Here is a 17,014-nt window from a genome sequence, read left to right as displayed (position 1 = left end):
GATATTGTCATAACCAGTTATATTGAGCACACTTACATAAATACAAATGGAAACCCAGAACATCATATCTGGGAGATACTGTCATGCCTGCAAACAGCAAAAATATTTATTCATATCATTTACAGTTGGAAGGAGTAATATTACCAGCATGCAAGACCCTGGAGGAATCTTATGGGTACTGCTTTGCCAAACAAAATACAGGAAATAAGAGATTTGTGTCATGGATGCCAAGAGTGGTCTTAAGACTGACTTGAGAAGCATAAGACTTTTATCCAGTGAATTATCCTATAATGTGTAACCCCCCCCCCCAAACAGTAGTGTCTATAAAATTGCACAGTAGTATACCTGTAAAGGTTATAGTTTGTTATTCAGATATTGAATAATACCTGTATATTTACTTGAGTATGAGCTCTGTAGCAAATATGTAAGAGCATCTTTTTTTTAAAACCATTTGTGTGCTAAATGAGATATTGTTCAGTGTAGAAAACATTTTTTCCAGAGTTTTTAGCAATAAACTGGGAAATTTCTTGTAACCCCATGAAAAAAGTCCTGTTGTATTTAAGGATTTTTTAAAAAGAATTAAATCTGTCATTTGCATTGAGCTTTCTGAGATTGTTCCCTGCCTGACTAAGGTGATTTAAAATTTTGTTATTCACCTTGAAAATAAATGTCTCTACTTCAAAGGGAAAGTCTAAGAATAATCCACTTAACATTGTGAGGCACTTGTATGATAATAAGACAAATCTCATAGATAGATAACATTTCTATTTGCCAAAAACCTCTAAATAATGTAAATGATTGTTATAAGAAAAGGGGAATTAAAAAGGATAAAGTGCTCAAAAAAATTAAAAAAACCCCCAAAACATCAAAAAGAAGGGTATTGTTTTAATACAGAAATTGGGAAAAGCATCTTTTACTTTCCGTGTATATTAATTCAAACCTTTTGTTATATTGTTTCTAAAACAGCAATAGCAGTGGTATCTCTTTCTACAGGTTATAACACTTCTGTTTTAGCACATGAAATGTTCGTTTTTTATGTTTTGGTGTGTGCATCTTTATCAAATTATTTAAAAGAAAACTTCAGAACAAAGAAACTGTTTCTTTTTTTACCTGTGACTAAACTGGATACAATTAGTGGCAGGACCAGCATTTGCAGCATTCTCATGAGTAGGTCTCCTGGAAATGAAAAGTACTTGACTTCCCGATAGCTCATCTTATATGATCGGAGAGAAAATCCAAGGATTATACCTGAAAAGAGGGAAAAGATATCACAACTTACTCTTCTAAAGTAGTAGTAACATCTGAACATGAATATCTTTATAGTACTTACTTGATGTATCTGATTGTAACATGCCATGCAATTTTTACTATGCCCCAGATTGCACTCAAATATCAGCTACCTATATGAGTAGTCCTACTGAAGCCAGTAAATTACTTTTTACTCTAACAGATTCGGAAGGTTATTTCTGTTGCTATTTTTTAAAATCTGGATTAATGTAAAAGGTACATCTTGAGCATTAATTAAAAGGAAACAATCCCTGTTACTGCAGTTGAGTGCTTTGACTTCTGGGATTTTGAGTGTAATCATATATGGAATGCATACACATATTAGCCACCAACCTTCAGAAGTCTGCAAAACAGCATCAGGAGGTAAGTAGCTTTACACATCTACCTACAGAAACACAGGCACTTGCAAAGCAGCAGCTAATAGGGGTTAGAAGGTCTTACTGGATGATTAAGCTGTGGGTTTCAATGCCTAAGGAAGTGGGGTAAGGGAGTGCCTGAATCCATTTATCTTGCTGGGAACAGATAAATGGTGCTTGAGATAAATTTACAAATGGAAGCCATAGATGGGCTGATATGTGTGGCAACCCAAACTTCTCAGCTAGAACTTTTCAGATTTTGTCCTGTACCTGAAACCAACTGCTTTATTTGCTTATTTGGTTAATCATTTGGTTACTTGACACAACTAGTTACAATTTACTGAGTGTTAAATGGTTTGGTGCCTATCTGATGTAGGTTGTCTATATCCAGCCAGGCAACACATGGCTGTATCTGGAATACTCCTTAACCATACAGATGGTGAAACTCAACTATTCCTCTTTCCCACTCGACTCCATGTTCTTGCCCACTACCTAGTACTGGCGTTTGTGCTATTTCTGTCTGTATAGAATGTTGGATCAGAAAATTGATCCTACTGCAAAAATAATTTATTTTACTGGGTTATTTTTCATCCAGGTCAATTCCTTGAGGTAATTTGTTTACATGACTGCACAAGTTTTGGTACCTTCACAAGGGAATAGGTAGAAATGTGCCTTGGAAAAAAGTAGGATCGCCCTTTTTGGCAGATAGGCAGACTTAGGTTTCCTAAAACTGCATCCTCATTGATGTTAGGCAGCAGCGCACTCAAGCTCACTTCTAGAGCTTGTTAGAACTTGGGTATGTCCTGAAAATGCCATAATATTGAACACTTGTGAAAATGGCTAGTTCCAATTCTTAATCACTTTGTGTTTTTTCTTTTTTTAAATCAGATTTTAGATTGGTACATCCATACAGCAGATAATATCTTCATGCCAAATTTTACTAGCTAAAATATGTTGTTATGCCTCCTACACTAGCTTATTGCTATCTGCTGATGTAAGGAAACATCTATAACTCTGATCTTAGTGACCCCTGTCTGTCTGATCATGCTGTTAGGGACTTCAGCAGGTTGATTAAGTTAGAGGAGTCCAGAAGTGTCTTGTGTAGGACAGAAAATCTCAATATTACAGGATAGGAGAAAAGTGATTAGAGCCCAATTGGAACAAAGCATGGATTTCATGCTATGGAAGAGAGTGGTGGGACTAGAAGGCATTTTTTTTAGTCTCATTCATGTTCTATGGACTCAGGTAGTCAAAGTGCATTTTGCATAAATGATTTTTTAAGGTAAAAGTAGATCATAAACAGCATAGAGGAAGGGCCTCTGAATTATTCTTGATTAAAAGACCTGCCTTAGAGTTCCCTTCTTTCCAATAAGGTTTTAAATTCCACTGCAGTGTTACTGATTATTTTCTTTTTATATGGGAAACACATTTCTCAGATAGAAAGAATCCATCTGGACCCTTTGTTTCTGCACTTAATGAGCACTACATTTTGACAACTGGATAACAAGCAAAGAGAGCTAGACCGGTTTCTTAGGCCACAGTCCGGCAATTAGTTCCACATGGATTAATCTCTGCACTAGTAGAAAGCCTCACTGATGTTAGTAAGGGCTTCTGAGGCTGCTATAAGAACTAGTCCTTATGCTATGCTATAAGGGCTTGATTATCTGGTCCACTATTGTGCAAGCAGTACAAAGTGGCCTAAGAAAGAATCAGGGCCCAATCTGATGGCTGTTTGAATGAATATTATTGGTAGTGAGAGTAAGTTTCTGAAGCTCCATGTAAACCTATTGAGCCAAAAATTATTCCTTTTTTTTTGTCCTAATGTGCTCTGCGCATAATTACAGGGTTGCCCAGCACTGCAGTTTACAAAAAGGATTTCTGCGATGTAGAAAAAATGTGCCCTGGTAGTGTATTCTGGTGAACTAGGTCGACACTCAATAGTTACTAATTCTTCAGCACTGCTATTAATTTATATGCAGTCATGCCTAAGCCATAAGAACCTTTCTCTGACTTAGTTTCCCTATTTGTAAAATAGGTATAGTAGTAGTTGCTTCACAAATCTTTCTGAAAATTAATTGTGTTCACATAGTGATCTTAGCAGTGCAAGGAATTTAGCAAATTATTTCCTCTTTGTAGTCTCTGATAATGAAAGCAGAACAGCCTGATTTTTTTACCAGTCTCTCTTCTTTTTAGAATATATGGAGATGAGACTTTATTTTCCATTATGAGTTTAAATACTTGGATACTGGATATTACATCCTGCCTGTCAAAGTTTTATTAACAAAAATGATGAACTTGAAGCAGAAAAGTCAAACTTGGCAAGATAGCTTTGATTTCTTTAAATTCACTTCTCAGAGCCAACATTCACAGGTTTTAAATAGAGGGATAACAGCATACAATGATGATTTAAAGATAGACACAATGACAAGGTATCAAACTAAAATCAGGAAGTAAGACCTGGTATGAGGTACTAAATCTCTGGAAGGTGTGCAGTATTTCAACAACCATCCACATCTCTCTGTGTGGTAAGAGTTCACAATCAAGACTGAGAAGATAAAATGCTGGAGCTGGCCTTTCCCAGTAAAAGTTTCACATTTCTGATTAACTCTGAAAATTGTAATGAAACAAAGCCTTGTGTGAAACGTGCTCCCACAAACTGTTGTGCAGGTCCTGTCTATCCTTTGTAACAGAAAAGACCAAGTAATCTACATTATCAGCACCTGACTTCTCAAATGATAAATGGTGTACCATTTCTGCATGGCAGGAAAGAGTAGACAGAATCTGTTAAGCTTTTTCTGGACAAAATTCAGTAGTGCTTGCTTAGGTTAAGGAGATTAATTCTGTACATGTGTATAGTCATATAACAGAACCATATTGCTGAATAAATCATACAGTTCATAAAGAAGAAGTACATCAGGCTAGACTTACAAAAAGATTTTTGAAGTGTACTTGTCAGTGATATGGACAAATTTATGGAAAATATGATTTTGCAGATAATCTTGATGACAATCAGAACAATCCTTGAACTAAATTATTTTAGTGCATTTTTATACCAGTGTAGATGTTCAAAATCAAACTCAATTTATATGAATACAGTGAAGAGAGGATTTAAAACTTGAAAGGAGCAGAAGGCAATAATAATTCTGACAGTGAAAGGAATGGGATGGAAATGTCCTGATATCAGCTGGGATAGAGTGGTCAGGCATTGGAACAGGCTGCCCAGGGAGGTGGTGGAGTCGCCATCTCTGGAAGTGTTCAAAAAACGTGTGGATGTGGCACTTCAGGACATGGTTTAGGGAACATGGTGGTGCTGGATTAATGGTTGGACTTGATGATCTTGAAGGTCCTTTCCAACCTAGTGATTCTGTGATTGTGTGATTCTGTAATTTTCTTCATAGAAGGTAGTGTGAGGCTATGTTTTGGATTTGGGATGAAAAAATATTGATAACATGCTGATGTTTTCAGTTGTTGCTAAGCAGTCAAGGACTGCTTTTCATGCTGGCCTGCCAGCGAGAAGGCTGGGGTTACATGGGAAGCTGGGAGGGGACACAGCCAGGACAGCTGACACAAAATGGCCAAAGGGATATTCCATACCATACAACGTCATGCTCAGTATATAAAGCTGGGAGAAGAAGGAAGGGGGGAACGTTCAGAGTTTTGGCATCTGTCTTCCCAAGTAACCGTTACACATGATGGAGCCCTGCTTTCCTGGAGATGGCTGAACACCTGCCTGCTGATGAGAAGTGGTGAATGAATTCCTTGTTTTGCTTTGCTTGCGTGCACGGCTTTTGCTTTACCTATTCAACTGTCTTTATCTCAACCTGTGAGTTTTCTCACTTTTACTCTTCCAATTCTCTCCCCCATCCCACTGTGGGGGAGTGAGAGAGCGGCTGCATGGCGCTTACTTGCTGGCTGGGGTTAAACCACGACACAAAAATGGCAGACATGATTTGGGATTGCTTATTCTTAAAACAGGAAGACATTGATGAATAGGCCTAGGGTTTTTACTTCAAGATGCTACAGTACCAGAAAGGAAACAATAAAGTATTCATATCAGTCTTTAGAAACTCTGGGTACATCTGTAATTGCTAAGAAACATATAACCTTCTATATCAAATTTCTTAAATGGATTAACATCAAAGTGTGATGAACTGAGTATTAAAATCAAGGTCTGAAGCAGCAAGACAAAAATTAATAGAACCATTGAATCATAGAAAGGTTTGGGTTAGAAGCGACCTTTAAAGGTCATCTAGTCCAACCCCCCTGCAAATGAGCAGGGACATCTTCAACTAAATCAGGTTGCTCAGAGCCCCGTCCAACCTGACCCTGAATGTTTCCAGGGATGGGCATCTACCACCTCTCTGGCAACCACACTCATTGTAAAAAATTTCTTATAGAATCATAAAATCATTCAGGTTGGAAAAGACCCTTAAGATCATTGAGTCTAAACGAATGCTACCAAATGCACCACTAAACCATGTCCCTAGGCACCACGTCTACACGTCTTTTAAATACCTCCAGGGATGGTGACTCAACCACCTCCCCGGGCAGCCTGTTCCAATGCTTGACCACCCTCTTGGTAAAGAAATTTTTCCAAATATCCAATCTAAACCTCCCCTGGTGCAACTTGAGGCCATTTTCTCTCATCCTATTGCTTGTTACTTGGGAGAACAGACCAACACCCACCTCACCACAACTTCCTTTCAGGTAGTTGTAGAGAGCGATAAGGTCTCCCCTCAGCCTCCTCTTCTCCAGACTGAACAACCCCAGTTCCCTCAGCTGCTCCTCACAAGACTGGTGGTCCAGACCCCTCACCAGCTTCGTTGCCCTTCTCTGGACACGCTCCAGCACGTCAGCATCCTTCTTGCAGTGAGGGGCCCAAAACTGAACACAGTATTCGAGGTGCAGCCTCACCAGTGCCGAGTACAGGGGCACAATCACTTTCCTACTCCTGCTGGCCACACTATTTCTGATACAGGCCAGGATGCTGTTGGCCTTCTTGGCTACCTGGGCACACTGCTGGCTCATGTTCAGCCGGCTGTCGACCAGCACCCCTAGGTCCTTTTCTGTCAGGCAGCTTTCCAGCCACTCTTCCCCAAGCCTATAGTGTTGCATGGGGTTGTTGTGACCAAAGTCCAGGACCTAGCACTTAGCTTTGTTGAACCTCATACAGTTGGCCCCAGCCCATTGATCCAGCCTGTCCAGATCCCTCTGTGCTGACACATACAAGCAACCTGGACAGACTGAGAGGAAGGATTTCATGTTGTAGAATACAAGACTGTTGCCATAGTTGTAAGTATTACTGGAATCCTTTGTTTATGTTTGATTTATCATTCAGAGTATTCTTTTGATAAGGAATTTAGGTTCATGACTAAAATTCATGGAACCATGTTACCATCTTTTTGAAAAGATAGCTAGGATGCTTTCAGTCCCTAGCTGTTTAATTTTGTTAATTGAGCCACTTCATCCCTAAAAACCTCAATATGACTAAATACATGGAACCTTCCGTCTGTTTTAGTTTACTGGTCAATAGTCTTTTTCAACACATGAAGTTCAAAAAGTGTTTTATTTCAGTTGATTAAAAAGAGGTCTGATGTAAGCCTTTTCATTGCATAACTTCTTGTCAGTTAAGTCATTTGAAGGATACAGTGGGTGGTCTGTGATTCTGAAAATATTGTAGCATAGAGGATTAATTTAGATGTAGCCTCTTATATAGGTTATGATAACTCTCTTCTCACTGGTAGGCGTTATTCAGAAGGGCAGAATTTCCCTATCTTAAAGGTCACAAAAATGGCAGAAGAAAACTGGCACCTGAAACAATAATTAATTGCATAGTAAGTACCTGAGTCCAAATTGTGACCTTCAAAGTACCTCTAGATAGCAAAGCTTATTTGTGGAAAATCTATAAAGTTAATGGGCACTTCTCTATTTGTTTTGGAAGACCCCTCACTTACCGTTCTGCTTGTGTTTTTCTCAGAATTGCCATGACCTAAACAACTATTTGCCTAATTCCATGCTAAGTCCTGGAGGTCTAGAAACTGAGCACGTTTTACACACCCATGCAGAGAATCACCTGGATTTTGGATGCCCCGTGTTTCTGTTCTTACTTCACAACCTGGGGCTCCCTGTTATAGATAAGTGTTTTAGCCATTAGGTAAAACATCATGCCATCTTTTGCTCTCTTGGTATATGTATTTGCCTTTAGAAGTCTTGCTTTTCCTTCTGCCTGAGGATACAACTTTGAAAGTAATGGTGGAATTGCATCCTCCTGTAATGTGCTTTTGAAAGGAAAAGAGTGAGCCAATTCCTCAAGCACTGCTGACACCATTCCCAAGGTGAGGGCTCTTGTGCTTCTGGATGAAAGTATCTGGCATGGTCCTGACTCAGAAAGGAGTGGGAGTAGGAATTTAATCCTGTTTAATTTTTTCTCCTGAAAAGTTTTAGGCAGTTACATGCTTAGTTTGTGGACTTGTGGGGTTACCCTTTTGAGTCTCCTAGCTCTTGCACATACACTAAAAAGACACCCAGCTCTGATACTTGGATTCCATATGCAGCTTCCTTTGCTTATGTTTTAGGCTTTGAAGGACTAGACTGTACATCCATGTTTGCTTAATGTATATCAAGTAAAAATTATTTTAAAAGACATCAAAATGTGTGCAGTATTCTTATCATAGAATCATAGAATCTTTGGGTTGGAAGGGACCTTTAAGGGTCACCTAGTCCAACCCCCCTGCAATGAGCAGGGACATCTTCAACTAGATCAGGTTGCTCAGAGCCTCCTCCAACCCGACCTTGAAGGTTTCCAGGGATAGGGCATCTACCATCTCTCCGGGCAACCTGTTCCACTGTTTCACCACCCTCATTGTGAAAAATTTCTTCCTTATATCTAGTCTAAATCGATCCTCTTGTAGTTTAAAACCATTACCCCTTGTCCTATCGCAACAGGCCCTGCTAAAAAGTCTGTCCCCTTTTTTCTTATAAGCCCCCTTTAGATGCTGGAAGGCTGCAATAAGGTCTCCCCAGAGCCTTCTCTTCTCCAGACTGAACAACCCCAACTCTCTCAGCCTGTCCTCATAGGAGAGGTGTTCCACTCCTCTGATCAATTTTGTGGCCCTCCTCTGGACCTGCTGCAACAGGTCCATGTCCTTCCTGTGCTGAGGGCTCCAGAGCTGGACGCAGTAGTCCAGGTGGGGTCTAACCAAAGGTCAAGTGCCTTTGGTTAGTACTCCCAGGAATTCCCTGCTATATTAATACAAAGGCGATTTTAGTCTTTTTTTCATTTTGTCCTAGTGGATGGTAAAAATGGAGCATTTACTAGAGCCATTTTGAGGGAGCAGCTTATGTTTCTGTGTAAATAATGCTTAACACTTAAGCCTCATCTTTTATAGACTTTTTTTGAATAAATGAATTTTCAGTTATGCTGAGTTACAGTAAATGGTGAAAACCAAGCACACACTTTTTAACTGTCAGGCTGATTTCCATTTATGATCTTCTATCCATGCCAATAGAAAGTACATAGACATGTCAAATTTCAAGCAAGAAAATGCATCTCTTCAATTTACAGAATTGAACAAGATTCAAAAGGTTAATATAACTACTGCTAAGAGAAAGGACAACTACAGAATATGGTAACAGTAACACTTTCTTATCCTGATTCTCCTGTTATCCTTCTGGTTTTCTTTGCCTCTTTTCCTGTTTTTAACTGTTTTCCTCTTCACTGCTGTACAGTTCACCGGACCTATTATTTTCCTCTTTTGTTAAAAAATGCCTTATAAAATCTATCATCAAAATAAACTTCTTTTGTATGGCTTTTAAAAAGTTATACACTCTGTGGTTTCATCCTGTTGTTTAAAAGTACAGTGTCAGTACAGTTTCAAGTCTGTTGGCTTGACATAATAAATGGAATAATCAAGCTCTTGCTAAAAATTCTCTGTAATAATTTCCATTTGTTCTTTCCCTATTTTCCATAGTGTCTTCCCTCTTCCACACCCTCTATTTCTTGTTGTGTCAATGATCTAATTTAAAACTCCTTGGTCAGGAGCATAGTTGTTTTCTAATATACATTGTAGGCATAATAGCATATTCTCTGAAGAAAACATTTAAAGAAATTAGTTTATGAGGAAAAAATCTCTTAGCTCCTTACTATTTATTACTTGCATTGCCTTATTGCTCCAAATCTCCAGGTTGAGCTGGGCTGTATTATGCTGAGAAACAAATATATGACAAAATATGCTAAATCCCAAAGATGCTGATTTCTAATCTGAAACTGAATGAAATACAAAATCTGAATGGAATGCACAGTAAATGAAAAGAATTGTGAGTATGGACAGAGGATATACACAACTAATGTGACTGCATGGATTATTTTACACAGTTGCTAGTTCCAGAACATGTGATTTTTTTAACCATGAAAAAATAAAAAAGTCAATTAATATCTCTCAGCTGCTATTTATCCTGATTTGAAAGTCAATGCTACAGTACAAAGTATCAGAATGCCTGCATTTATATCTTACATTTTTAGCAGCCTTATTAAAATCCAGAAGGTCTAATTTCTTTATTTACCTCTCTTGAATATTGGATTTCTTTCTATAGTTTTTCAAATGCACTTTATCTTGATTCACCTAAAGAGATAAATATTTTATAAAACTTTTTTTTTTTATATCATAAAATCTCTGGAAAATTTTAGATGCCTGTTTTTTTTCAAAAATTATGTGAGAAATTTAAGCCAGATGAAAGAAAGCTTCAGGAATTCATAAACAACTGAACATGCTGTCTTCAGCTACACCTTCATTTTGGCCAACTTAAAGACATTCCAGTGCAGATGACAACTCATTCTAGCTTTACAATAGCTAAGGTGCTAGTAAGAATCTAACAATCTTAAACATTTACTCAGCATACAAGTCATTGGCACCTTGCTTATGATTTTGTACTGCTTTGCAGTTACCATAGTGACTACAGTGCACACCTACTGAAAAGTGGAAAGGACTGGTAAGCCCTAATACTAGTTCATTTGCTACTGAAATGTCTTTTTAGTCCCCTTTGATGCTCATACAAACACAAATTGTTTCTTGATAGGCTTTAAGATGACCGTTGTTTCTTTTGTAACATCTTTTAATTGCATGATTGTCATATTCTACTAGCATTCAGGGAAATTTCTTGTAAAATCTCTTAGGAACCATGTAAAATACTAAATATGTCATGCTATTACTGTGCTGCATTCCACCCAGGATAACCTTGAAATCTGCTTTGTAAGAAGAGGTATTACATAAATTAATTTAAATTGAATTTCTAGAGAGAATTTTGAGTAGCTCACCAGTGCCTACATTTTCACAAGCTGTATGAAGAGTGTAGTGAATGTATGTTTCTCTGAATTGTTTTATGACCACTCAGAAATGTTACTTTTCAGCACCACTTTGCAAGTCCACTGATTTGACAATGTAGAGCAAATAAGAAGGTAGTAAGGTTGTATTCAGCACATTTTTTTAATACATTCACTGTGTATATATGCACAGCTACTGTTTCCAGAATGCACAATTGTGATTCACAAAGTAGCCAACTGTATTGTTGTTACTCTATGCCACATACAGCAGTTCAACAACCACTGCTGTTTCATTTCAGGAACACCAGAGTGTACGATAAGAAATGAAGACTGTGATAATAAATTAACATAATTTAATTTTGGAACTGCTAAACTACCATACTGTTTCTATTTCACAGTCTGACTTTTATTGCTGGCTACTTAATAGTAGAATTAAAGTTCTTTGTATTTCTATAATTTTTCTCCCTTTGGAAAAGGATCATCTCCTTTGAATTTTTAACTGTTACTCTGGACCTTACCTTAAGGTTTTGCTTAACAATGTTTTTAAGATATTATTTAGGAAGGTTTTGTCACTTGGTGAGAAAGAGCAGTTGTGCAGGTTCTTTAGGAGAGCAGAGGACAGAGGCAGCCTCTGAGTTCAGCATAAATAGTATTAATTTCTCCCTAGCTGTCCCTAAACTGCCTTGACTTTCTTGTATATATCTTAACCTTTTGTTTGGTATCACATTTCTCTCTTTATGTTTTACCATATTTTCTCACCTAGGACTCACCTCCCACAGCTGTTTCTGCTATAGTGATGAATCTTTGCAAATTTTACCAAGGCTGCCTCAGGCACTGTCACCGTGTTCATTGTCAGTGTGTAATGGGGACAAATATCCTTCTCTGGGTATGTCAGCCTCGGTCTTCAGTGGATACAGAGGATCTGCCAGTAGCAGAAAAGATGTTGCTTCAATAGATAAGCGACTGTCTGTTTTGTGGGCATTATCCAGGATTCTGTCTACCTGTGTATCACAGACTTGTACCTCTTTGGAGTAATTTTTTAAGTTATTGTTGAGACCAGCAGTGTGTTGAGATAGGAGAATCTGCTACTCTGCACAGCTTTTCACTGTTAAGATATTTTGGGTTGTGAAGGGTTTTGTTTTCGGTTTTTTGTTTTCCTTCTATATTATGAAGGAGCATCTGCAAGCTTTATTTAACTCTGCTTTTTCAAGGACATAGGAACACTGGTAATGCCTTCATCTCTCCTGTCTTCTTCCTGTACTTGTAACTAGTTTTTAGGGTTGTGGTTTTTTTTATAAGGATGTTGGAAAGTTTTGGGATCCTATATATGGTGCATGCTGCTGTTGTAGAACAGAAGTTGTATGGGCCTACCTACATTTTACATCTATTGTGAGATTGCCTGCAATTACAGAGGACTGGGTTCGATGACATAGCCAGTCCTGCACTCCCTTCAGTGGACAGGTAATCAGAAACCAGAACTGGATCCATCTCTGTCCTCCTTGAATGTCCCAGTAGACAACTGTGGCATATAACTTCGGCAGTGTAAAGAGGATTTTAGCTAACAATTTGGAGCTATGATGGCTTCTTAACTATGCAGAAATTGCTTTTTATAGTACTTATTCCACAACCTCTCTATTTCACCGAGCCCATTAATTGAAACAATATTTCTCTGTGAACAGCTTCTCAGGAGCTCTGCTCAGCAACTCTGTGTGTCTCGATCTTTCCTTCAGTACAAGTTCAGAATCCACAGGTGATTGGCATTTAGGAGTCCTGCCAGAGTAGTCTGGACTCCTGTGGCATTTTTGGAAAATGGGAGGTAGGTAGCAGAGAATGAAGACAGTTTGCTGAAGGAAGGGTATCTGAAAGGAAGGCATTTTGAGGACAGGATGATGAAGCTAAGTAGCATGGGAGAGAGGGCAGCTCCTGAGATTTTGCCAGTAATTTGGCTAGCACTTCAAAGTTTGTAAGACTTCCTGCAGATTTTCCATGAGCCACCAGGACCCCTAGCTTACCTTAAATTGCTCTTGGTCATCGTGACACTGAATTCACCAATGGTCAGCTTCCCAAATTCGCCTCACATAATTGTTCTCATCTATTGGCTCTTGCCAAGATCCACTGCAAAAAACTAATTTAATATTTCTAGGCGTGCCAGCAGAATTTGAAACACTTCATCACTTACTGACCATGCTTTTCTCAAAGTTTTTCAAAGGGATTGAAAGCAGTTTAAATTTCACTAAAAATAGCAACAATGATGATAAGGATGATGTGTAGACAATCCCTAACTATGCAAAATGTGAAGTCATAAGGACCTTTCTTGAGATTTTTGGGAAATAGAGAATAGTGCATAAGCAATTCTCAACATGACTTATAACTTCTGGCATCTTTATAATCAGGTTTTTAAAGATTAATTGCTTTTGTATTGCAGCAGCTAGTGAATTCAGTTTAGAATTCAGCTGAGAATGGGAGTAACAGCAGAAGTTAGGGTAAACACCTATATTTCTCCTTATCATGTGAATGCCAGAAAATCTCTGCTCTGCCTGCAAAATATCAGTATGCAAAACAAACAAATGCATCTTGCAGCTACCCACTGCATAACAAAGTGCATGTTTCCACAGACACAAACTCATCTGACAAACTCAAGTGCCTGTTATAAACTACAGTCCTGAAACTAGGCTAAGACATATGATCCTATCCACTTAATCTCTACCAGCATCAATCCTGCTCAGCAAAGAAGTTGGAAATTATTAAATAGGCTTTTTCATGTCAGTCCCTTGACAAAAGAGCCTTGAAATAAATGTTTCTGAAGAAATATTGTGCTCTTTAAAGCTAAAATTTTGCTTTTCCTGAGTTTAGTCTTTATGAAAATTGCTGGACCAACAGCCCTAAAAACTGATGTCATCTGTCTGTTTAGATTACAGAGAGCATTAAGCATCATTTCTTGTAAATGATTCAACCCTGACCTGAGTATAGTTTGATTTCCACCTACATTCACATCCAAGCATCTCTGATGAGACAACCAGTAGTGCTAATTGATGGGTTAATTTCGCAATGTTGATTACTATCTGCTAGGAAAGGGATCAAGCCCACCATCTGATTTTCCACAGATCACCAAACAACTGAGAGATGATAACAATTTAGTCCTTGACAAACTAGACAGATGCAGTTCAACCACTGAGTGCTTTCCAAACTCTGTAGCCAACTCTTCCCTACTTCCTCCCTATTTCCACAACAGAAAAAAAAGTCAAAAAACCTAAGTTTTACCTTTTTATGAGCTACCAAGTGTGAACTTATTGTTCTAATCATATATATACTGTACAATTGCACCACAAATAATAAATGTGAGAAAATTTTGAATATTCCATCATAGTAATGAAAAGACTTTTTTCCAGATATGTCTATAGGTTCATGAGCAGAATTTGAGCAGCCAGCTCATCCTAGGCTGTACATTTTCATCAGTTCTCCAACTTGTGTTCCAGCTTTACTGGCACTCTGCCATTGCTGTAGGTGGTAGTGGAGCTGTGGTCAGACATTTGTTGCTAGTCATCTAAAGCTAATTGGAACATGCAGTAACAGTAAAAACAGTTGTCCAGCCTACATTTCTGTTCTCACATTGCCAGATTTATGGGAGTCACATGAGCTAGATAACAGCAAAAAAATTGCAAGAGTGCTTTGGTCTTGTGCAGTATAGACAGGTGACAATCTAAGAATTGTATTCCTTTGAGGTTGGACAGTGTTTCAAAACCTGCTTAGTTTGTTCTGCCTTTCCTGACCATTGTAGATAAAATGCCTAATTTTTTTACCCCTGTTATTAATGTGTTTTTTTGCATTGAATAAATTCTTATTTAGTAATTAAAAGCACTTATGATCGAATACTGTTGATGAATATGAATGACATTTCTGTTATAGCAACAAAGTACTTTATTTTACCCATATGAAAATTAATATAATTGTCTCCCAGAAAAAGACCATCAAAACTAAAATTAATTTAAAATAACCCTGCAGATGTGATATCAAGCAACAATAATGGTAAAGCCCTAAAATTTTAATTCCTAAAAAAGTTGTAGAAACATAGTAAGCATATTTATGCAGAACAGCATCATCAAGGACATTAGAGCCTATGTAGGTGTAGGATATATATTCTTATCATTAAGTGTTAACACTTGGGTTTTGATTAGCAGATTCACAGTTTTATATTTTTATTAGAAAATTAAAATGAAAATAGTACAGTAAAACCATCATGTTCTTGCTCATACTGTGATCACATAATTATATAAAGGAAATTTTGTTTTAAAAATTGTATGTTTTTCTCAGAAGATTCTCTTTCTAATGTACATTCAAAATGTGTAGCTATATTTTAAAGTAATATTTTGGTGCATTACAAATCTAAATGCTGTTGGATGTTCTGGATTCCTTTCCATACACTCTAAAAAGGCATTTAATCAGGTGCTATCTTGCAGTCCTTTGAACAAGTAGCATTTCCATTGTTGCCCCAATTGTATCTGAAAGATGCATGTGTAAGATTGTGAGCAACTGAGAAAACATAAGCTTGTACCTAGGTTTAATTGTTTTGCATTTATCAAGGGAAAATTGAAAAGACTGAGGCTCTAATATATATCTTTGCTTAGAAATGTCACCCTTTAATTTTAATTTCATTCATTGAGGACCTCTGTTTGTCATTGCAAGGTGATCATTTTGGGTAGATCAGGTAAAAAAAGTTACATCCTGAGCATTTTGCGGCAGCTGGTTTTGGTAGAAAAAGATTTAATTGAGAACATTCAATTCAGTTATTGTACCTGATTCTTTAAGAGAAGAATCCATAAAACAGCTGATTTCTTTTGCCAAAATTCTCCTTAGGAATACTAACATAATTAAAATGGATCTTCCTAAAACTTCAACATGCAGCTGTCAAAGCCAAAACTCTCCGAGCCAGAACATTCTTATCAGTGCAGAAAAATTTTGAATTCCATTTGCAATGCAAATCACCCTGGCAAATCATCATTGGCAAATGCATTGGAGAACAGAATATTCCTATTGAACAAATTACTCACCAAGAATCACAGCGACAACTGTGAAGAGCACAAAGGCATTCCTCAATAAATAACTTTTAACATCATCCTTTGTTATGCTCTGCACTTTTTTTTTGGCCAAAAGTGTACGTTTCCGGACTCCTTGTTGAAAGCGTTCCATCCTACTTCCGGTTTTTGGATCTTCTCTGTTACCTTTAGTCATCTATCTTGCAGAAAGTTTTCTCTTACTATTAACTTCTGTCAATATCCCTTCAGAAAAGTGGAAGACCCTTTTCCATAGGAGGTACTGGAGAAACCTGTATGACAAGAAATATCAAATATTGCAATAAGATTTTAGAGGAATGATTAGCCATATGTTTACATGGAAGCAAATATTCTTCATGTTTCAGTAAAATTTATATTATTTGTAATATCTAAGTTGTTGATTGCAGTTTTTGATAAATAGCCTCAATGGCCATTAGAAAAATTCTTTTAAAGAAGGATTATATGGACTGATCAGATACATGTCCTGTGTCAAATTCAGAAATTAATCTGAATTTGTTGTCATGCTGTAAAACCCAGGAGTGATTTTTTTGCAGTTACTAGAGATATACTAATGTAATATTGGTACAATTCATAGAAGCATAAGGTGCTATAATATTTAAAACTATGTCAGGCTTGCTTTTCATCTGTTTAGCAGGCCCATGTTATCTGAAAAAAATCTCTCTCACCTTCGCATTAACCATCGGAGAGAAATATTTTGCTTGAACTGGAAAGTTTAAAACGTTCTGCATTTCAGATATTTTTAAATGGTTGAATGCAATGGCTTAATCCCTCCTTTTCACATGGCAAAACACATCAGGAATAGTTTATTTATCCCTCAACCACTATTTAGAAAATTTCTCTTTGACAATTTTATGTCGATAACATTAATCTTTAAAGTCTATAAATTCAGAGCACATCTATAAAACATCAGAAGTTATATCCCATTTAGCTTGTCGGTTCAGACTGTAATACAAGTTCACATTGCAAAGTAATGTTTAGCT

The 17,014-nt window shown here is 37.4% G+C and overlaps 1 protein-coding gene across 4 annotated transcripts in view; it reads right to left on the bottom strand.

The window, feature by feature from the left end:
- The window catches only part of LOC309415072 (excitatory amino acid transporter 1-like), a gene marked incomplete at its 5' end in the record, with an annotated part of 57,710 nt that extends 41,519 nt beyond the window's left edge, over positions 1-16,191 (bottom strand). For 3 of the 4 annotated variants that reach the window (XM_082012474.1, XM_082012475.1, XM_082012477.1), the window contains 2 exons: positions 1,111-1,248; positions 16,011-16,191. In XM_082012474.1, coding sequence (XP_081868600.1) covers positions 1,111-1,248; positions 16,011-16,191 — 319 coding nt within the window. The remainder of the gene's footprint in view (positions 1-1,110; positions 1,249-16,010) is intronic. The other variant, XM_082012476.1, reaches the window with a different exon arrangement.
- Positions 16,192-17,014: the final 823 nt, after the last annotated feature.

This window comes from Phaethon aethereus, assembly GCF_964289735.1.
Source record: "Phaethon aethereus genome assembly, chromosome: W".
NCBI classification, from domain to species: domain Eukaryota; kingdom Metazoa; phylum Chordata; class Aves; order Phaethontiformes; family Phaethontidae; genus Phaethon; species Phaethon aethereus.
This window is presented reverse-complemented; position numbering and strand designations above follow the sequence as displayed.